Here is a 24,440-nt window from a genome sequence, read left to right as displayed (position 1 = left end):
TTAATTATCAAAAATTTAGAAATTCTCTATCAATGTCAAAGAAATAATTTTTTTTTTTAATTTTACATATTTTTTAAAATCTTTTTTATAATTAATTTTTAAAAATTCAGAAATTGTGTAGTCAGTATCAAAGAAATGTTTTTTTTGTTAATTTTGCATATTTTTTAAAACCTTTTTTATAATTAATTTTCAAAAATTTAGAAATTCTGTAGAAATGTGTGTCAAAGAAATTATTTTTTTTTAATTTTGTAATTGTTTTTAATAATTTGTATAATTAAATTTTCAAAAATTTTATAATTTTGTTAGTGACAAAGAAATTATTTTTCTTAGTTTTTTTTTTTAATTTTTCAGTTTTTTTCAAATTTTTTTTTCTTAATTTTGCGTATTTAAAATTTTTCTTAATATAATTTGTAATTAATTCTGAATGTTTTTTTACACCAATGTTTTACTAAATATTTTTGCAAATTTTTATATAACCCACAATTCTTAATGCAGCATTGCACTTTTACTTCAGAAAATGTGTGTTAAGTTTTTTTTGCACAACACTGTAGCCTGCCAATGCATTATAAAACCACAAAATTAACACTTCCCAGTAAAGAGTTGATTATAAAAAAAATTATATAAAATTTTTTCATAAAAAAATGTGCAGCAACGCCTTAATATGTGTGTTAAATTGTAATTAAAAAGCGATTTTCTGAGTATTATAAGCATTTTGTTAACTATTTAGCTCTTAGGTAATTGCGCGTGTGTAAATAGTGTTACATTGTAAACCAAATAGTATGACATACATTTTAAGTTAATGCAAATTCAAGGCAACAGACAAAACTTAACATAGTGAAAAATAATATAAAACATAATTTTATAGTAAAAAAAATATAAAACAAATAAAAACGGAAAATACTCATAACTGCTTAAAATAAAAAAATAACCGCATGCATGTTGTACCACGTGTTGGGTATAAAATTATAAATTTGATAAAAAAATAAATTTAATAAAAATATAAATTTATTAAAAATAAAAATGTAATTAAAATATAAATTTATTTAAAATATAAATTTAATAAATTATAAACTAGTACAATTCCTAACGACTTACAGCTGCATTTATGCACCAAAATGCACATAACTATTAAAGAAAATGTTTGTAAATATTATAGAAATTAAAATTTATTTAAAACATATATACTTGTATATAAAAAGTATTGCATTTGCCACACAATTGAATGTCTAGAAAATAGCGCTAAAATTACTTAAAAAACGCAAAGTATTCCAGCTTGCTTTATGTTGAGGAAAATTCGCCAATCGCTAGTAGTAGTATTGAAATGTAAACTATTGTAACTGAAGGAGTTGAAAATTGAAAATTTTAAAACATTTATTTATTACTAAATTAAATTTAATTTATAACGTTTTTAGTTTATCAAAAAAAATATATATAAAAAAAAATTTCGAAATTTTTTCAAATTACCTATAGTAATTTATAAATATTTGCTAGTTTGCGCATAAAATTGTATTCATAAAGCAATAGGTGGCACTAAAATTAAACATAACGGCATTACACTTAAGCCAACACAAAATTTACTTAAGCAAAATTCCTAACTAGTAATGCTAATACCATAATGTTATATAAATGGCATTTTCGAGTAGCTATCACATACATAGTTTATCGCTAGCTCGCTTGCAAAACAGTGTTTTAGCGATCTACTTACGAACACAAGATTGACTGCGTCGTTTTGTACGACGCTTAGTAGTTAATATTTTGTAAATGTTGTTTTTATTTTTATTCTTTTTATTTTTTGCACTTGAAATTCACTTCCAAGTGCATAGTTAATGGTTGTTTACTATTATTAATAATATTATTATTATTTCATAATTTAATTATATTAATTATAAGCAACCCTGTATGTATAACGATTCAAGAGCGAAACGATATTTAATAAATTTGATTAGGTATTTTTTCTAAGTGTAGCACTAAAACAAAATCATTGTATTACGTGTGTTCGAAACAAAAGAAAATATAATTGTAAACTTTTTAAAACGAATGTGCTTTGTTTGTGTTAATTATTTGGAGGATTTCTTTACTGGCGTAGAAATCGCCTACGCAGTTATAGTCGAAGAAGAATTTGGAAAATTTAGCAACACAATAACGAGTAGCTCGAAGGCTTTGTGTAATGCAAGCCCTCGCTGATTTATGCTTTTATTTTCCCATTCTAAGGTTCATGCGTGAAATCTTCTTCTAATGGGTTTTTCAATAGGAAGGCCAAAAAAAGTATACTAATAGGGACAGCAAACGACGCCATATTTTTTTCACGTTCTTTTGACATTTCTCTTCGGTAAGGTTTGCCATTTCATCATGGAAAGATATACGATCCAAGAACGAGTCGAAATTCATAAAATTACTACCGAAATTCGGAGTCAGTTTAAATCATGGTGGTCATAATCGTCCTGTCAGATCAAAAATTAAGCATTAAGTATGGAAAATTTAAATCTACAAACATAGTACAAAATGTTCCCGTGCCAGTGAGATAAAGTAGTGCCCATAGTGTTGAGAATATTGCTGCCGCTAGCGCATCAATTGAGGAAGACCCAAATCAGTCTCTCACACGTCGTTTTCAAGCGTTGGGCATCTCTGTGACGTCGTTGTGGCGAATTTTGCGAAAAGATCTTGGCCTACATCCTTACAAGATCAAATTGACGCAAGAACTGAAGCCGCTTGACCACCAGAATCGTCGTATGTTCGTAAATTGGACTGAGCAACAACTTGAAAATGATCCGGACTTTTATCGATAAATCATCTTCAGCGATGAGGCTCATTTCTGGCTGAATGGTTTAGTCAATAAGCAAAATATGAGTCACCATTGCATTCCGAAAACATTACGGTTTGGTGCGGTTTATGGGCCGGCGACGTCATTGTGCCGTAATTCTTCCGTGATGATCAAGACCGTTACTGCGAATGGGAATCCCTACCGCTCAGAGATAACCGAATATTTTTGGCCCAAATCGGATGATATGGACTTGCACAATATGTGGTCCCAACAGGAGGACGCCACAAGCCACGTAGTGAATATTACAATCGATTTATTGAAAACCAAGTACATGCTTTTTGCGACATGTCCGAATTCAAAGCATCGGTAACACTTCTTTAAGTTTGCTTTTTCGCGAATATTCCTTTAACGTGCTTTATTTCACCCCCAGAAGAGGTTCAGCTCTTTGATTTTCGCGTGGGTGGCCTCGACTATATCCTCCGTCGTTGTAATTTCCTAACCAATCTATTTTATCTTGATATTCTTATGTACTCCCTGTTTGAGCTCTGCTTAGCTCCAGCGAGATCTCTCCCTTTGCAATCTTTCTTTTTCGCGAAACATTTTCCCAAAGACGCTTAAAGCTCCCTGATGCTTTTTTAGCCTTTTTTAGGACACAGTTTTTGTTATGACTAGAGCATCCGGTTGCGGCGGCTGTGGTGGTTTCTCGTTTTATTTCTTCACCCTCTTACTTTTTGTGCTTTACAGTAGCCCAAGCTTCAGTTTTGCGTGTTTCCTTCCCCCTTACATTATCCGGACTTTCACCTGCCCCCTCTACTTTGTCTGGATCTGTTGGTCTTCCTTCTCCATGCGATCTTCAGGTATTTTTTGGTGGGGTCTTTCGACTCGCTTGCCTGTCATTACGTAACCTTTTCGGTGTGGCTTCTACAGTAAGACTTGGTTTTGTGAACAAGAAATTTTGAGCTGAGTGTAATGTTTCTGTGCGATCGCATGTGGCTTCGCGATAATAACACATTTTATTACGTCTTGGTAGTCGGAAAGCAGTGTTTCACAGACGTTAACGCAACGCTGTTTTTCGCGTGATTTTGGAACCAAGCGTGCTTTTACTTTCTTAGACCCAAATGATTTTTCAAAATGAATTTCATTTCCGATACTCCAACGTTGCCAGTAAGATCTCTGACAGTAAATCGTCGGTTGTCAAGCACCAATTCTTTATTTTATTGACGTGTTGATCATCAGTTGATGTTGATGGCCAATTAAAAAAACCTGTCCTGAACGTGGTTCGTCGTCAACGCGTTCTTGACTCTCTTTAATACTTTGCTCTCATAAAAAACACTTGCTCGCGACAAATAATTATGACCGAAGGCCTTTTCCAACATTCTGAAAGTTCCGACAGCAGACATTTTATTTCGCACAAAAAATTTAATGGAACTTCTCTGCTGAATTATTTCACTCATCGTAAAAATTGCCGAATGCACTTTATGCACTTCAGAAAGACAGGGCGTATACTAAACATTAATGATTATTTTGTTGTCGCATTTGGCACAGATGTCACTGACAGTCATACTAATTTAGAAATTTAATTTAAAATGTCTTACTATTTTTTGCCCACAATGCTTCCCATACTATAAATATCGTTAACAATGAATAAATTTGGTTGAAATTTCGGGAGATAAATTTATTAAAGGGGATTGCATATTTTTGAAAGATTTGTGCCAGTTTTTCTTATGAATTAACTTTATACAGGGGACAGGGGTAGATGTTTAAAAAAAAATAATATTCATTTCAAATCTATTAAAATTATATTATTCTTGCGATAAATTTGGGTTGCCAACGAAGTTAGTTTGATAAACTGAAAATATTCAGTAAAAATTAAAATTATTTTATCAAATAAATATATAAAATTTTTTCAAAATGTCAATGATAGGATATTTTCATGCTTACCGGTTAATTTTCATAAAATGGCAGCGCCAAAAAACTAAGCTTATAACATACATTGAGGACGGCGCAGTTTTTAGTAGTCAGTTTCATCTGGCGGTATGAGGGTATTTTCATCTTCTAGAATCGGAAAAAAGTGATGATGACACAGAATGGGTTTGATGCCAAATTATTTTTTATTTTATTAAAAAAAAATAGATCTGAATCAAAGACAGCGTAACCCACCGGTGAAACATAAGTGCATGACCCACCGGTGGGTCACGCCGTCCTGAACGTGTTAATGTATTTATTGTTACTTGGAACATACATATTTTTGAGTTGATTATAATTTTGAATCAAAAGCTTAATCTTTTTTGGAAGAATATGCTCTAAAATTAATTACTTTAATAATCGTTGGGTATATATAAACTTAACAACTTTATATAATTTCATAAATTACAATTTTTAATCACAGTTGCTTAATAGTATAACTTAAGAATAGCATAAAGCGAATTAACACTTTGAAAAATGGTTGCTGACTGGCTACTTTTTAGTACTTACAGAACTTTCATTATAACTGTTATATGGATACCTTACAGTTATGTGAATAATTTTGAGCTTAAACATAAGCCTTAACTTTGTGCATCACTGATAAATTTTAATAATTTCATTTATGCTCGCTACTGAGCCAGCAACGAGCGCGCATAACGCAAAGGTACTTAAGAGCAAATTTTTGTACAGCCTCCATTTCCAGAAGCCCAAGCGGTCGGGCCACAAATAAACGGTCTCGCAGACACTTGGCACCAAAAAGCCTGCAATTATATAACACATAATAAATAAAAAATGATTTAAATATTTGACAAAAAGTCCAAACGCGTCAACATACCGAGTATTGAGAGAAAGATGGCGCCCACAAGGCTGATGAACGGTTCCAGATTGGGTATGACTGTGGCCACAACGCCACTAATCAATATAATGGCCGTGCGTATCAGTATCTGAGCGATATTATGATTCTTTTTGTTGATTTTATGGCTAATATTCTTCCAAAGCGTATCAATCGGTACGTAAAATATCAAACCATAAGTGAAGAGCGAAGCAACAGCGATGAGCAGTTTCGCAGTGTCAGCCAAACTAAGCAAAAGTAATTGAAATTTAATTTATAAAATAAATAATAACTTGAAAGCCTTTGATTGCATACTTACGGTGTGCCGTCCACTAAATTCAATGTGATACTGCCGCGCACTTCACTACCAAAACGTGCATAACCTAAGAAACCGATGGCCGAATAGAATATCACCACAAGGATCATAGCGCTGTTGAGCACACCGGGGCAGCCAAGGAACTGTTGCGGCTTCTGCATAGCGTTCTCAATGGGCATAACCGAGCCAATACCCTCCATGGCGAAGATGGCTGTGGCAAAGTAGAGTGGTATCTGTTCGGTTCGCGCAATCAGCGGCTTGTCTGCGAACACCAACGGCTCGCTGAACAGATAGTACAGCACTATTCCGAATGTGATCACAATGAATATATTCGCAAATGCAGAGAAAGGCAGTAGCCATTTTAAATTCCTTATCTGACCGATTAATAGGCAAGGTATGACGGTGAATGCAATATAAATCCGCACATCCCAATTCTGACCGGTGTCATAGTTGATCACGTTATGAAATGATGTGGCAATGAATACCATGTAAACGCAAGCGGCCGCAAAATGGGCTGCCATCAGTCCACCATCTACGAAACGTCTGTGAGAAGAGAGAAATTGTAATTTACAAAAAATAAGTAAATTTTTGTTATTGTACAAAAACACTCACTTTGCAACGACTGACCACGGACGTAGGCATTTTGGACCGCCTTCAAAGACCTTCTCGGTGGTTTCCGAATAACTCAGCGCCGAGATTTTATTGTCTCGACAAATGGTTTGTGAGGTTTTTACCTATAAAAATAAAGAAATAAAAATGGTAAAAATTTGGCTACAAATTTAATATACCCTATTCAGGGTATAATAAAAAAATAAGTTGAGAGCTAAAATAAACGCGTTTCAATACGATTTCACATATAATATTTTGCGCAGTTTAAGTTATTTGCGATAGTTGGCAACTCCACGCCTAGTTATATTTCGTAAACGAAAAATTGTTTATGTATTAGACACACATATAGCTAAACATTTTACATATTTATACAATTTTTCATATTTTGCTCAGTTAACGTATTTTTTAATAGGTGGCAGCTCTATCTTAATTTTTTTTTAAATACAGCACTTCCCTTCAAACTTTGTAGAACTTTTAGTTTTGGCACACAAATTATAACTTAAATTTATTTTAAGTTTTTTGCAATAGGTGGCAACTCTATTTCAAAAAATACTTTTAAATAAATTATTTTCTGCGAAACTATGAGGAGTACACTTTTCGCATGCAAATTATAATTTTTAATGAATTTAAGTTTCTTGCATTGGGTGGCAACGCTATGTCAAAATAGTTTTGAAAAAATGACTTCCCGCAAAATTGTTTACTCTTTTGTTTTTTCATGAACTTCATAATTTATTATAATTGGCAACTCTATTAATAATACTCTTAAATAAATTACTTTTTAAGTTTCTTGCGTTAGGTGGCAACTCTATTACATAATAGTTTTAAATAAATTACTTCCCGAAAAAATGTGTACTCCTCTTACTTTTCGCATGCAAATTATAATTTTTAATGAATTTAAGTTTCTTGCATTAGGTGGCAACTCTATGTCAAAATAGTTTTGAAAAAATTACTTCCCGCAAAATTGTTTACTCTTTTGTTTTTTTCATGAACTTCATAATTTATATTTAATTTAAGTTTTGTGTGTTAGTTGGCAACTCTATCTCAAATAATACTCTTAAATAAATTACTTTCTGCGAAACTATGTAATCTTCTTACTTTTTGCATGCAATATATGTATAACAATTATTAAATTAAATTTTTTTCTTTAAGTGGCAACTCCTTATCCAAATTTCCTAAAATTATAAACTGAAGAATTTAAAAATACCATTCCATTTAACAATTTTGCAATATTTTTCTTAGATGTTTTTAACGATTGTTGGCAACTCTATCATAAAATAGGTTTGAATTCATGAGCCTACTGAAAATTTTGGAAGATTTCCTAAAAATTTCAATTTAACAAATATTTTACCACACACAAACATAAAATATGGTTTATGTAATCAGGAAAAAATATTTATCAATTCAGTCTGCGCCCGCAGTTTAAATAGGCCAATCCGAGTCAAATTTGATCTGGAGTGTAGTTAAGATAAAGGCTTTGTTCGAAAATACTATTTCAATTCCTTAGGAAAAGTATATTTACTTACCAAAATGTGTACACAATGCGTACAAAGCAAGCCCACGATCAGCGTAGCAACCATACTGAAGAGTAAGCCACCATTGTAGAAAGCCATCGGCATGGAGAGTATACCGAAACCTAAAGAACCTTTGAGCAAATGCACAAAAGCGCCAACTGATGATTGACCATTAACTTGATCGCGATAATGCTCTGGCCTGTATTCATCATCAAGCTGTTTCTTCGCAGTTAGATAAGTTCTAAGAAGCATAGAGGAATGTTTGAAAGATTAAGGACGAAATGTATAAATTAATTTTAGGAGCTTACCTTGAACTGCAGTCATTAAGCGTTAATACAGAGCTTGTGTTCCCATGGAGCGAGGATGTTGAAATTACATTTTCCGTCATCTATAGATTACAGAAGGTTATACATATTTGATTATACTATAATCATATCATATATAAAGAATTTAAAAGCCAAATTCAGTCGATGCTTGTAATGCCAAAAAGGAAACCTCGTAAACCTTAGTATATAACTTAAACCTAAAGTATATAATACTATGACCAAAAAATGTAATGTACTATGACCAATAAAAATGTTGTTCATAATTTTAAAATTCTTAATTTATTCTACAAAATCTACATCGTTCACACAAAATAATCTCCCTTGGCTGCAATACACTGTGCCAACGTTTTTTCCAATCCTCGAAACAGTTGTTAAAGTCAATTTCCGGAATAGCCTTCAATTCGAGTAGCGATTCACGTTTAATATCTTTAATTGTCTCAAAAAGTGGTCCCCTAGCGGTCGTTTGAGTTTGCTGAATAGCCAGATGTCACGCGGAGCTAAATCAAGCGAATACGGTGGCTGCTGCACGATATTGATTCAAATTTTGGCGAAAAACGCACGACGAACCAATGCAGTATGCGACGGTGAATTATCGTGGTGCGAAAACCAAGAGTTTTGGACCCATAACTCCGGCCTCTTTTTACGAATAGCTTCGCGCAAACAACACATACGAGTAACCCTCAAATAGTTTCCTTGTTGACAGTTTGGCCGGTCGGTAGGAATTCGGAGTACACCAGACATCGGTAATCGAAGAAAACTGTCAACATAGCCTTGATTTTTGACCTGCTTTGAGGTAGTTTTTTCTGCTTCGCCTCACCTTTGCCACGATATTCGCCCGTTGATTATCTGTTTCCGGGTCGTAAGCGTAGATCCAAGACTCATCGCCAGTAATAATACAGTTCATGACAATCTGGTAGTTGAGAATCATAGTTTTATAGACGGTAATGCGACGCTGTTTTTCGAAAAAATTGGGTGATTTTTGAAACCCAAAATGGTTTTCTCTGATCCTTCCGATATTCCAACGATATAAGTAAGATCTCTGACTATTAATCGTCGATTTTTAAGCAGCAATTTCTTTATTTTATTGACGTGTTGATCATCAGTTGATGTTGATGGCCATCCTGGATTTGTTTCGTCGTCATCGTGTTCTCAACCCTCTTTGAATAATTTGTACCAATTAAAAACACTTGCTGGACGTTTCGGCACCAGAAATGCGATTCCGCATACAAAATTTAATGGAACTTCTTTGTTGAATAATTTCACTTTTAAGCACTGATGATTATTTAGATGTGATATTTGCCACAGATGTCACGGATAGTCATACCAATTTAGTTCAAAATTAAATCTTTTGTTTCACTCCTAAACTGATCACGCATGGGTTCAGGCGCTGATACGGTTTCGTAATAATATTATGGTATTCATTTATTATTTGTTTGAATTTTTCGTATCGAAGAAAGTTGTTTAAACTTCGTTGCACAGTCTAATATTTGATTAAACTCGATTCATACCTATAATTCGCGATAAATTTCGCACAAACGTAGAAAAATTTTTAGATGAAAGCCGTCTCACTGGTAATATCAAAATTGATAAGCCTGATTGACGTTTGATATCAATTTACATGCATTCAAAACCGGTTTTTGAACATTGTAATCAATACTTTATAAATATATTAACGCAAAAAGCAATGATAATGAACGTTATGCACTAAAAATTAATTTTGCACAATTTTAAGCACAGCTTTTGACACTTTTCGTTAGAGAAACAGCTGTTTAAGTTGCATACCTATGTATGATGTAGTTATTCAATTATTTCTAAAATATATATTATTTTCAATTTTAACACAATTTTTAATTTTAACTTTCGTTAACTGTTCGCTTAGCCGTTGTCTAAATTCTAAACACCAGTTCCGTGACTCTTTCATTTCAAACTGACTGTGTTGATTTTATTTAATTTGTTTTCAATACTCTTCAAAGAGCAGACGTTCGCAATAAAAATAACAAACACAATATTTTAGCACTTTTGAATTCAGTAATTTTTACAAACATACACTCGTAACAAGATTAAGCCAATGCACTTACAACCTTCGATAAATACAATATTTGTCGATAACCACATTCTGGAGCTACTTATAACCACACAGCACTCGTATGATACTAACAAACTCGAACTAGTGCTTTTAGGAGCAGTGCTGGCACACAAATTAAACTTGCACTAAATGAATGCAGACATATTTGAATCTTTTATATGTACTTAGGCCACATATTCCAATGTTTAGAAAAAAACACTCGAAACTGCCTCCATTTGATATGGCAATCCTTAGGATAGGTATTAACCATATAATTCAACTTAACTCTCAATTTTCACTGAGTTGATGCTGATGATTCGTTTTATAGTTCTTCAGGTGCCCAGCCTTACCATAACCATAAAATTACTTGGCTGATTCAGTACTTCCTCAAAGACTTCCTTGAAGCCTTCATAAATGTAGAAAATAGTCTCTTTGTGGCATATTTTTTGTTACTTATAGCGAGATCCAAATGCATATGAAATAATTAGTGCTTCAGTTTAAACTTCCCGATTTAATTTTTAAGTGTCCAGTAAATCAGGTTTAAGTGTTAGGCGCAACAATGTAGTGCAAATAAACTCGAATACCCTTCACAAAAAGCGATGTCTAGTTCCACCAAAGTCAGACATTATGTCTCGAGTGGTACGTAAATGATAACAAGTTGTCGCCAATATTTTTATTTCGAGTATAGACGAGCCTCTCTGAGTCACTGTTTCATGTCAGAAATGTAATCGAGGGATTAACATTGTCTGTCGGTCATATTTACTAGATTTTGTGGTGGTTGGATACCAAGTATTTGGTTGTGGTAGGCAAGTTCTATCGATTATAACAATATCAACAGTGATAAGTTGCTTAAATTCTTTCTAAAATGAGGGTAATTAAGTGTAATAACCGATTGTCAGCGTTGAGGTTGAATTACAAGAAGACCGCTGACCTAAAATTTTAACGTTAGTTAGTCTTTGCCAAGGTTATAGCATTTTGACATCGTTTGTGTTTCGATTTGACGGATTATAACCATTTACTTCATCAGATGTCATTGTCCATGCCTCTGCACCATATAACAGGACGGGAATAATGAGCGACTTATAGAATTTGGTCTTTGTTCCTAGAGAGAGGACTTAACTTTTCAATTACCTCCGAAGAAGCACCTCTTGACAAGAGTTATTCTGCGTTAGATTTAAAGGCTGGTTGTTGGTGCTGATACTGGTTCCAAGGTGGACGATAATATCTACGACTTCAAAGTTATGACTGTCAACAGTGACGTGCGAGCCTTCAACAAGACGGCGCCGCTTCTCACACATCGCATCAATTAATGGATTTATTAAGAGAACACTTCGGTGAGCAAATAATTTCACGTTTTGGGCCGGTCGATTCGCCACCAAGACATTGTGATATCACACCGTTAAGTCTATACTTAAATTTAGGCCTTGGAGCAAAATATTAAGCGTGTCATTCGCCAGCTAATAGTCAAAATGCTCGAACGAGTCATCGAAAATTGGACTCAACGGATGGGACATCTGAGACGTAGCCGCGGCCAACATTTGGAAGAGATAATCTTCAAAAAATAAATGCCAAAGAATCTTCTTTCGAATAATAATAAACATTTTCCATTAAATTTGAACTTTCTGTGGTTTTTCTTTAAAAAAGTAGGGAATCTAGAAATGGATCATCCTTTACATATACATTTACATGTACATGTAAATAGAGGGACAGATATAAGATGATAGGTGTTTGAAAAAAATAATTTTATGAAAATCGCCACTCTTAAAAAATCTTTTAAAATCTTATTATTCTTACGGCAAATTAGGGTTGTCAACGAAGTTGGTTTGTAAAATGAAAATATACTTTAAAAAGAAATAAGAAATATTGCACAAAATATATTTAAAAAATTTTCAAAATGTCAATGATAGCATATTTTCATACTTACCGGTTAATTTTCATAATATGGCAGCGCCAAAAATCTAAGCTTTTAATATACATCTTAACGTATTTATTGTTACTTGGAACATATTTTTAAGTTGTTTACGTTTTTGAAACAGCTAAAGTTTAGGCTTAATATTTAATGACATTAACAATCTTACGGTAAATATAAATTTAACAACCTTTTATAATTTCATGAAGATTCTAAAAAGAATCGCTTTGTATTAAAATGCAATAACATGAAAATTACTTTCATAATTTTCAATCACAGTTGCTTAATATAACTTAACAACAGCATAAAACGAATTAACACTTTGAAAATTTGCTGCTGACTGGCTACTTACAGAACTTTCATTATAACTGTTATATGGATACCTTACAGTTATGTGAATAATTTTGAGCTTAAACATAAGCCTTAACTTTGTGCATCACTGATAAATTTTAATAATTTCATTTATGCTCGCTACTGAGCCAGCAACGAGCGCGCATACCGCAAAGGTACTTAAGAGCAAATTTTTGTACAGCCTCCATTTCCAGAAGCCCAAGCGGTCGGGCCACAAGTAAACGGTCTCGCAGACACTTGGCACCAAAAAGCCTGCAATTATATAACACATAATAAATAAAAAATGATTTAAACATTTCACAAAAAGTCCAAACGCGTTAACATACCGAGTAATGAGAGAAAGATGGCGCCCACAAGGCTGATGAACGGTTCCAGATTGGGTATGACTGTGGCCACAACGCCACTAATCAATATAATGGCCGTGCGTATCAGTATCTGAGCGATATTATGATTCTTTTTGTTGATTTTATGGCTAATATTCTTCCAAAGCGTATCAAACGGTATGTAGAATACCAAACCATAGGCGAAGAGCGAAGCCACAGCGATTAGCAGTTTTGCAGTGTCAGCCAAACTAAGATGAAGTTAATGAAATTTTGTAATTAAAAAAAATAAATAAATAACTTGGAAGCATTTGATTGCATACTTACGGTGTGCCGTCCACTAAATTCAATGTGATACTGCCGCGCACTTCACTACCAAAACGTGCATAGCCTAAGAAACCGATGACCGAATAGAATATCACCACAAAGATCATAGCGCTGTTGAGCACACCGGGGCAGCCAAGGAACTGTTGCGGCTTCTGCATCGAGTTCTCAATGGGCATAACCGAGCCAATACCCTCCATGGCGAAAATGGCTGTGGCAAAGTAGAGTGGTATCTGTTCGGTTCGCGCAATCAACGGCTTGTCTGCGAACACCAATGGCTCGCTGAACAGATAGTACAGCACTATGCCGAATGTGATTACAATGAATATATTCGCAAATGCTGAGAAAGGCACTAGCCATTTTAAATTCCTTATCTGACCGATTAATAGGCAAGGTATAACGGTGAATGCAATATAAATTCGCACATCCCAATTCAGACCGGTGTCATAGTTGATCACGTCGTGAAATGATGTGGCAATAAACACCATGTAAACGCAAGCGGCCGCAAAATAGGTTGCCATCAGTCCACCATCTACGAAACGTCTGTGAGAAGCGTGAAAGTGAAATTTACAAAAAATAAGTAAATTTTTGTTATTGTACAAAAACACTCACTTTGCAACGACTGACCACGGACGTAGGCATTTTGGACCGCCTTCAAAGACCTTCTCGGTGGTTTCCGAAAAACTCAGCGCCGAGATTTTATTGTCTCGACAAATGGTTTGTGAGGTTTTGACCTATAAGAAAAAAAAGTATAATAATAATAGTAATAACTTGGCTGAAAATTAAATATACACTGTCTAGGGTATAATAAGAAAATATTATGAGAGCTAAAAATTAATAAATTAAGCAAAAGACAGAAGATACTTACACCTTTCAATACAATTTCACATATAATATTTTGCTCAGTTTAAGTTATTTGCGATAGGTGGCACTACGCCCAATTTTAATTATCAATTGTTTTTGTGTTAGATACGCATATAGCTAAACATCTTACATTTTTCAGACAATTTTTAATATTTTGCTCAGTTAAAGTTTTTTTAAATAGGTGGCAGCTCTGTTTTAAAGTATTTAAAATAAAGCATTCCCGTGTAACTTTGTAGGACTTCTAGTTTTGGCACACAAATTTTAATTTGAACTCATTTTAAGTTTTTTTCTCTTTTCTCTCTCTTAGGTGGCAACTCTATCTCAAAATAGTTTTAAATAAAGTACTTCCCGAAAAATTGTGCACTCCTTTTACTTTTCGCATGCAAATTAGAATTTTTAAATAGGTTAAGTTTCTTGAATTAGGTGGCAGCTCTATGTCAAAATAGTTTTAAAAAATTACTTCTCAATAAATTTTTTTATTCCTTTTATTTTTTGCATAAACTTTATAATTTGTATTTAATTTAAGTTTCGTGCGTGAGGTGGCAACTCTATCTCAGAAATTGCTTTCAAATAAATCATTTTCTGCAAAATTAGTAATTTTCATATTTTTTGCAGGCAAATCATAGTTTTTAATTAATTTAAGTTTTAACGTTAGGTGGCAACTCTACCTTAAAAAATAATTTTAAATAAATTATTCAATTTTTTTAAATTTAATAAATTAATTACCAAATCCTCTTACATTTTGTATGCAAATAATAATTTTTAATTAATTTAAGTTTCAAGGATCAGGTGGCAACTCTATTTTAAAATACTTTTAAATAAATCACTGTCTGCAAACCTATGTAATCCTCTTACTTTTTGCATGCAAATTATAAGTTTTACTTCAATTAAGTTTGTTGGGTTATGTGGCAACACCATTTCTAAATTTGTTAAAATTATAAACAGAAAAGTTTAAAAATACTTTATGAACTTCTTCCTGTTAACAATTTTGCGATATTTTTCTTAGATATTTTTAACGATAGTTGGCAACTCTATCATAAAATATGTTTGAATTCATGATCTACCGAAGTTTTTTCGCAAAACTTTCTTACAAATTTCAATTTAACAAATATTTTACCACACGCAAATATTAAATTAATTTATACTCTTATAGCCACCCTTACTTACCAAAATATGTACGCAATGCGTACAAAGCAAGCCCACAATCACCGTAGCAACCATGCTGAAGAGTAAGCCACCATTGTAGAAAGCCATCGGCATGGAGAGTATACCGAAACCTAAAGAACCTTTGAGCAAATGCACAAAAGCGCCAACTGATGACTGACCATTAACTTGATCGCGATAATGCTCTGGGTTGTATTCATCATCAAGCTGTTTCTTCGCAGTTAGATAAGTTCTAAGAAGCATAGAGGAATGTTTGAAAGATTAAGGACGAAATGTATATATTAATTTTAAGGGTTTACCTTGAACTGTAGTCATTCAGCGTTAATACAGAGCTTGAGTTTCCATTGGGTGAGGATGTTGAAATTATGTTTTCCGTCATCTATAGATTACAGAAGGTTATTTTTGTTTATAATGATTGATAATATATAAAGAATTAAGAAGACAAATTGAGTGTATGTGATTTTGCGAATTGGAGCAAAAGAAAGCGTTGTCCTCGGCTGCATCGATTCTATGAAAACTTAACAGTAGTCTGATCTTTGTGAGATACATTTTTTTCAAGCAAGAACTTGATTTTGAGCGCTCAGTTTGTACACACGACTTTATTTTATAAGGTCTCCGACGTTTCCTCCTGTGTGTTACAAATTTCGTGACAGAGTTAATATTCCCAAAAAGATATATTTAAATCAAGTAGTAATTTTCCATGATTATTCACACATATGTCCTAACTTTTATGCATTATTTTGTTAAAGTCATAGTAAAGAGTCTGGGAATAATGTAGAGCTCTTCAATAAAATTAAGTTAAATTTTATGCGATATCTTCTAATTATATGCGTTGCTTTATCCTAAAGGTACAAAGCCTTCAAAGACGGTCGAGAGATCGTTGAAGACATGCTTCGATCTGGACGATTTCCGACCTTTTCAACTGATGAAAATATTAAAAAAGTGAAGGATATGGTGTTTGAAAATCGTCAAGGCAAGTGTTAAAGAGATGGCAAGAGAGCTCGACATCTCTCGCGAGTCTATTCGAATGATATCGGTGGATATTTTGGGTATGAAATGCGTTCTTGCTCGACTCGTCCCGATAAACCTGATTTTTTTTTCAAAAAGAGTACCGTAAACAGGTTTCTTTGGACATGTTTGATCGTGCGAATTCCGATCCCACATTCATGGAGAGCATTAAAACTGCCGATGTGACTTGAATCAACAATCATCGGAATGCAAGGAAAAAAACGAGCAGACACCATAAAACTACATACGTCTAAAATCAAGGTGATGATCATTTTTTATTCGATATTCGTGGTTTGGCGCATTATGAATTTGTTCCGAAGGGACATACGGTCAATAAGGAGTTCTATTTGTCAAAAACGGCCTAAATTGTGGAGGATCAATTCATGGATTTTGCACGATGATAATGCACCATCACATCGAGCACGATTGTGAACGCATTCAAAGCAAAAAACGCAATGAATACCATCGATCAACCATCAAGATTTCGCTCCGTGTGATTTTTTCTTGTTCCTCAAACTGGAATTGCCGCTGCGGGGCACCCGTTTTCAGCCGATCGAAGAGAAAAAACAAAATTCGCTGAGGGAGCTGAAAGCCATCCCAAAAAGTGCTTATGAAAAGTTTTTCGACGACTGGGAAAATCGTTGATGGAGAATACTTTGAAGACGACAAAATAAATATTGATGAATAATTAAATGTTTTGCGTTTTATTTCGGTTACTTTTTTGTCACAATATATAATATATAAATGATCATGAGCTGAGTATACTCATGTTCTTCGGTCAGTCCGTCTGTATATCCTTTGCTTTTTGAAATATGGGTCTGAAATTTTGCACACGTCCTTTTCTTCTCAAGGAGCTGCTCATTTGTCGGAACCGCCGATAAGAGATCACAGTGGCATCTAGTTGACAAATAAACTGACCGATCGAACTCAAGTCCTTGTATGGAAAAACTTTTGTATTTGACAAGATATCTTCACAAAATTTGACGTAGATTATTGCTCAAGTTAATGGTGCGATTTCCGAAGAAATTCTTCAGATTGAAGTACTATAGAATATAGCTGTCATATAACTGACTGTGAACACTATTTATTAATTTGAAATCTTTTATTTCCCACCTAAACTGTGGTTCCCGATGCTGAATCAGTTTCAGAATAATATTGTCGTATTCATTTATTATGTGTTTGAATTTTTCGTTTTGAAGAAAGTTGCTTAAAATCTGCTGCACGGTGTAATTTGTGAAACTATTTCGTTTCAACTCGATTCATTCTTATAATTCGCTATAAATTCCGCGCGAACGAAAAAATTTAAATGAAATCCTTCTCACTGGTTATATCAAAATTGATAAGCCTGATTGACGTTTGGCATCAATTTACATACATTCAAAACCGGTTTTTGAACATTGTAATCAATACTTTATAAATATATTAGCGCAAAAAGTAATGATAACTAACTTTATTCACTAAAAATGAATTTTGCACAATTTTAAGCACAACTTTTGACACTTTTCGTTAGAGAAACAGCTGTTTAAGTCGCATACCTCTATAAGATGAAGTTATTTAATAACTCTAAATTAAAAATTTTTCAATTTTACCACAATTTTTAAGTTAAATTTTCGTTAGCTGTTCGCTTAGCCGTTGTCTAAATTCAGTACACCAGTTTCGTGACTCTTTTATTTCAAACTGACGGTGATGTTTTTATTTTATTTTATTCGTTTTTAATACTCTTCAAAGAGCAGACGTTCGCAATAAAAATAACAATCATAAAATTTTAACAATTTTGAATTCAGTAATTTTTACAAACACACACTTGTAAGAAGATTAAGCCAATGCACTTATAACTTTCGATAAATACAATATTTGTCGATAACCACATTCTGGAGCTACTTATAACCACATAGCATACGTATGATGCCAAAAATTTCAAACTAGTGCTTTTAGGAGTAGTACTGGCTCTCAAATTAAACTTGCACTAAATGAATGCAGACATATTTGGATTTTTTATATTTACTTAGGACATATATTCCAATGTTTAGAAAAAAACACTCGAAACTGCCTCCATTTGATATGGCAATCCTTAGGATAGGTATTAACCATATAATTCAACTTAACTCTCAATTTTCACTGAGTTGATGCTGATGATTCGTTATATAGTTCTTCAGGTGCCCAGGCTTACCATAACCATAAAATTACTTGGCTGATTCAGTACTTCCTCAAAGACTTCCTTGAAGCCTTCATAAATGTAGAAAATAGTCTCTTTCTGGCATATTTTTTGTTACTTATAGCGAGATCCAAATGCATATAAAATAATTAGTGCTTCAGTTTAAACTTCCCGATTTAATTTTTAAGTGTCCAGTAAATCAGCTTTAAGTGTTAGGCGCAACAATGTAGTGCAAATAAACTCGAATACCCTTCACAAAAAGCGATGTCTAGTTTCACCAAAGTCAGACATTATGTCTCGAGTGGTACGTAAATGATAACAAGTTGTTGCCAATATCTTTATTTCGAGTATAGCCGAGCCTCTCTGAGTCACTGTTTCATGTCAGAAATGTAATCGAGGGATTAACATTGTCTGTCGGTCATATTTACTAGATTTTGTGGTGGTTGGATACCAAGTGTTTGGTTGTGGTAGGCAAGTTCTATTGATTATAACAATATCAACAGTGATAAGTTGTTTAAATTCTTTCTAAAATGAGGGTAATTAAGTGTAATAACCGATTGCCACCGTCGAGGTTGAATTACAAGTGAGCTGCTGGCATAACATTTTTTATCGTCATTAAGTTTGAATAATCTAACAGTTAGCTTTTGCCAAGGATAAAAGCATTGTGACACCGTTTGCTTTCCGATTTGACTGATTATTTTCATTTACTTCTTGAGTTTAGTTCCTTACGACTTTAGTATGTGACTTCTGATGTGTAAGAGAAATATTCTAATACTTAAAATTATATGTCTTCTTCTTTCCTGATGTAGTCACCGCTTGTGTGGCCTTATCCGACCTAATAACAGCGCGCCAGTCGTTTCTCCTTTTCGCTAATTGGCGCCTATTCGAGATACCAAGTGCAGCCATTTCCTTCTTCACCTGATCTCTCCAACGGTCTTCTTCTTCCTCTGCTTCTACCGGCGGGTACTGAATACAAAACCTTCAAAGCTGGAGTCTTCTCGTCCATTCGGGCGACATGACCTAGCCAGCGTAGCCGCTGCCTTTTAATTCGTTGAACTATGTCAATAACGCAGTGTATCTCATACAGCCATCGTTCCACCGACTGCGGTATTCGCCGTTGCCAATGCGCAAAAGACCATAAATCTTCCGTAAATTTTTTCTCTCGAACACTTCTAAGGCCAGCTCATCAGATGTCAATGTTCATGCCTCCGCTACATATTGCAGGGCGGGACTTATGGAGTTTGGTTTTTGGTTTTTGTTCGTCGATGACTTTACTTTTCAATTGTTTACTCAGTCCAAGGTAGCACTGTTGGCAAGATTGATTCTGAGTTGGTTTTCAAGGCTGATATTGTTGTTAGTGTTGATACTGGTTCCAAGCTAGATGCAATTATCTACGATTTCAAAGTTATGACTGTCAACAGTGACGTCCGAGCCAAGTCGTCAGTGCGACATCTGTTTGTTTGATGAGAGGAGGTATTTCGTCTTGTCCTCGCTTCGCTTCCTTATCCAGTCTGGAGAAAGAAGAAATAACGGCGCGTTTTTTGGGGCCAATGATATCAATATCATCGGCGTACGCCATCAACTGTACACTCTTATATAATATTGTACCTTTTCCATTTAGCGCACCCGCTCGTACTATTTTCTCGAGCAACAGTTTGAAAACAGGGTAGTGAGTCTCCTTGTTTGAAACCTCGCTTGGTATCAAACGGCTCGGAGAGGTCCTTCCCTATGCTCATGGAGCTTTTGGTGTTGCTCAACGCCAGCTTACTCAGCCGTATTAGCTCTGCAGGGATACCAAGTTCAGGCATAGCGGCATAGCGGCAGTTCCTTTTCGTCCTGTCGAAGGCGGCTTTAAAATCGACGAAGAGGTGGTGTGTGTCGATCTTGCTTTATCGGTCTGAAATTTCACATCACTTTCTCACCAAGAAGCTGCTTATTTTGTCGGAACCTCGCTACAATTCCCGAACAAATTATTCAGATCGGAAACTATAGCATATAGCTGTCATCCAGATTGACCGATTAAAATCAAGATAAAGGTCTTTTTATCCCTCTTTATGCTATAAAAGATGCACCTGTGAAGGGTATTATAGCTTTGATGCAGCCGAAGTTAATGTTTTTTTCAACTACCAAAAGAACTATTTCATGCGTTTTACAACACTGCATACAATAAATCAGATAAAAGAAAAACCGCGGTGTAATTGGAAATCACTGTAGTTTATGTGAGTATGATATACTTATAAATAGTCGAATGCAAATATGATAAGATTCTTGGTTGTCAACAGAGTTGTAAATTAGCATTCGGAACAAATCTGTTATAATATACTCTGCTAATTGGTAATTACTTGGGTAAGGCAATAATTACGTGATCGTCAAGCGGAATTTCGCGCCGGTTGTAAACATTACTAACACGCATAGGAACGTAGCAACACAAGCATCTGTGCATTAGGGAGGGTAAAAAAAAACGGATGGTAACAACACATTTATATGCACATTAGGGAGGGTCAAATGAAATAATGTTATTCTTTTTTTTTTTGCTTCGTACTCTGCAAAATTGGTTGATAGACACCGAGCTCTCCAAGCTTTTAATTGTAACGGGAAAGTCCTCCACCTTTTTCAATTTTATTTATCATATCTTCTCTTTATCATTCATAAAAACATTAGATTTTTAACACATCCTATTGCATATACATACATATTAACAAAAAAATCGTGCATCGAAAAACTTTATTAGTCCAGCATACGATTTTGTCAGTCTTAATTGCTTCACATTAACAATTCGCATTAGTCATTGATGACTCCATTTATAAATCAAACCCGTCCATTTACTTATAATTTTAGGAAATTGGCTTTAATAACCAGATGCAAACAATGACGCTATCAAACGACTATTCGCACAACTGGGCGACTGTGAATAATGCCGGCGAATAATGTCAGTAGCTTGTTATTGTTATTGCAGGAAATGCTTTTGCTGTTATTTGTTGTGATTGATTAAGTTTTTTTTTATACCCAGAACAGGATGTATTAAGTTTGCCGAGCATTTTGTAATATACAGAAAGAAGCATCGAAGACCCTTTAACATACATAATATATATACTATAAATGATCAGTGTGACTGAATGCATTTAGCCATGTCCTTACTACGAAATTTTGCAAACATCATTTTCTAGGCAAGAAACTGCTCTTTTATTGGAAGCGCCTATATACAGCTACCATACGATGGAATTTTTTTTTTTCATTTACCAAATTATCTTCACGAAATTTGGCAGCCGAAGTTAACAACTGTTGCTTGTTTTTTTTTTATTTTGACTTAGCCAAACGCACGTATCTTGGTTTTACGAATTATATTTTATGACTTCTCTCACACGCAAACTTTTATAATCTAAATAAACATAATAATATACGTATGTATGTACATTAGAGAGGGTTGCGTTACAAAAAGCTAAAAAAAACGTGAAAACGCGTACGCGGGAAACGTGCTACGGATCATACTAAACAACTTTTCTTAACTAGACATTTAGATTATGGGTATAAAATTAGTTCAAAGATAGCAATTTTTAAGGCGAAGTTGTTTAGAGATCATACAATTTCGTTCGTCAGTTTTTGAGATATTCAAATGAAATTTAATGTATAGGTGCATTTTGATACTCTATACATTATTTATAGGTATCGCTCAGAAAAGACAACTATATCACATTTTTCCCTTACAACCGATTATTCAGATTTTTTCACTTGTCTTAAAAATCTCTTTCTCGTAACCGGTTTAAGCACATAATCTTTCCAGCAAAGTGGTTCACAATTATCCGTAGAACATTTTACGGATACGCGATTTTATTGAAAAAAAATCGACCCGCTCTAATGTACATATGCTAATACTGTGTTTAACTTTTTATACTCTTGCAACATGTTCTATTTTGATTTATAATCTAACTGCAAAGGAATTTTTTCGGTATTTTAGTATCGCTCACTCTTCATTTAATATTGTCACATGTTTTATTTTGTTTTGATGGTGTTTAGCTTGTTAAGTTAAATTCTAGTTATGCTACTAACGTTATTTCACATATCTATGCATACGCAGTCCTTTACGCACAAAAAATATTTTACATATTAAATTTATTTTATTTAGAATGAAGATAATAAAATATTTTTAAAGGCTTTCAGAATAAAATATATACATTTTTTTTTGAACTGCACTTTTTTGAGAAGTTGTTAAAAGCGATAATAATTTGTATGCAATATATGTATATGTATGTCCTTTAGCTAGCATATTATTATTTTTTTATATTTAAATTCATGTATTTATTCAATCGATATAATTATTTGTTTAAAGGTAAAAGGTGTAACCAAAATGCCACTATCCTGAAAAGAATAATCAATTACATTATTTTCAACTTTTTGCTTTCAATTCGTTTATAATTTTCGGTTAAAATACCAAAAACTAATATAAAACACCTTTTTTGCAAGAATTCAAAAATAACAAAAAAAAAATATTTATAATGTAAAAAACATTTTAGTGAAAACCTCTAAATAGTTCTATGCAAATTTTAACACAATAACAAAACAGAAAAATATTAACACAAAATTAAAACTTAAATAAAGAAAATCCATATTTTGGATGCATGTTTATATTTACATGTATTTAAGTTTTTGTATTTAAATTTCTTTATTTTCATTTCATTGCTTTAATTTTAGCACAAAATTTTTTACTTTTTATTTCATTAGTTTCAATTTATTTAATTTTACTTTACTTCATATTAATTTATTTGAGTTCCCTTATTTTCTTTTTATATTAATATATTTTATTTAGCTTATTTCATATTTATTTATTTCGTAATTTTTTAGCATAAATAATTTTATTTTATTTCTGCTAACATCAAAGAAAAAATAGTAGAAATATCTATTATTAATTTTTTTTACAGCTTTTACACATTTTTAAGTTTTTTTGTTCTGTTTACACTGCAATAATTACATTCCACGCGTGCGTTAAATGCAAATAAAATCCAATGCAAATTAATAACTATTATTTTAGTGTATTGTCAACTTAATAGCCTTCAATTAGGCGGTAAAAGATGAAACACTTATTAGTTTACAGTTTTATTGCAATATAAACATTCAACACAATTTAATTATTACGATAAGTGTTAAAACTGCATTGACAGTATAAAAAAATATTTACAAAGTTTCACACATCGTTTGTGAAAATTTAATTTACATCCAAAACAAAAACGAAAAAAATACATAAAAGCTTTTTTAAAAAATACTAACGTCTATTTCTTGATCATCACGTACTTTAAACTTTTCAAATACCGCCAAATCGATTGATGTATGTAGTATTAAGGCGTCAACATCTGTTGTATGTACGCAATTTTAATTTCAATATTCTAGATATCACTTGCGACGCGTTATTGTTGCTATCACGTTCGCTAACTCACTGATTTTCGCAAAGCGGTGGTGTTCAAAATTGTGACAATGCTCAAAGCTGCTAAGCTACTAAATAGCAGGTAATAATGTGCTAAGACGCTAGCGAAGGTGTCGCTTTGTAGTGCTGTACAATATGCCATTAAGCTGGGCAGACGTTCTGGAGTGGTTATTGCAGCGGGTGAATTATTACATTTTTGTTTTGCTTTTATTGTGTTGTTATTTCATCAGCGCGATATTGGATATTGATGTAGCAATTATGTTGTTATAATTTACTTTGTTATTTAGAATTGTTTTAGTGCAATATATACACAATTAAACACTATATAGGAGTGCCCGGTGCTGAACAATAATTAAATATCACTTTTAACAATTTCTCATACATCGCTATTATCTATGCACGAGGTAGCATCATATGCAAGTTGCGACTCCGATTTGTATGCATTCATATCACCTTCTTATTTAAATCATTTCATTTTAAAAGGTTTAATTTTTGTAAATAATTTCCTGATCACACAAATACATACATATATGCTTTTTTAACT

The 24,440-nt window shown here is 33.3% G+C and overlaps 1 protein-coding gene across 9 annotated transcripts; it reads right to left on the bottom strand.

Moving 5' to 3' along the window:
- Positions 1-5,074: 5,074 nt before the first annotated feature.
- Positions 5,075-24,216, bottom strand: LOC126754924 (proton-coupled amino acid transporter-like protein pathetic). Of its 9 annotated transcripts, none has more exons than XM_050467131.1 (7): positions 9,138-9,928; positions 8,303-8,382; positions 8,007-8,235; positions 6,487-6,608; positions 5,878-6,417; positions 5,562-5,806; positions 5,075-5,487 (listed from the first exon to the last, which is right to left on the bottom strand). In XM_050467131.1, the coding sequence occupies exons 1-7, from the start codon at positions 9,246-9,248 to the stop codon at positions 5,321-5,323; spliced, it is 1,494 nt and encodes a 497-aa protein (XP_050323088.1). In that variant the 5' UTR covers positions 9,249-9,928; the 3' UTR covers positions 5,075-5,320. The 9 variants fall into 9 exon arrangements, with proteins under 9 accessions (XP_050323088.1, XP_050323095.1, XP_050323096.1 ...); XM_050467138.1 differs by lacking the exons at positions 8,303-8,382; positions 9,138-9,928 and adding exons at positions 15,617-15,696; positions 23,743-24,216 and having other exon boundaries at positions 5,076-5,487; XM_050467139.1 differs by lacking the exon at positions 9,138-9,928 and adding an exon at positions 23,743-24,216 and having other exon boundaries at positions 5,076-5,487.
- Positions 24,217-24,440: the final 224 nt, after the last annotated feature.

This window comes from Bactrocera neohumeralis, chromosome 4 (assembly GCF_024586455.1).
Source record: "Bactrocera neohumeralis isolate Rockhampton chromosome 4, APGP_CSIRO_Bneo_wtdbg2-racon-allhic-juicebox.fasta_v2, whole genome shotgun sequence".
Lineage (NCBI taxonomy): Eukaryota > Metazoa > Arthropoda > Insecta > Diptera > Tephritidae > Bactrocera > Bactrocera neohumeralis.
The sequence above is the reverse complement of the archived record's forward strand: the minus strand, read 5'-3'. Positions and strand labels throughout refer to the sequence as shown.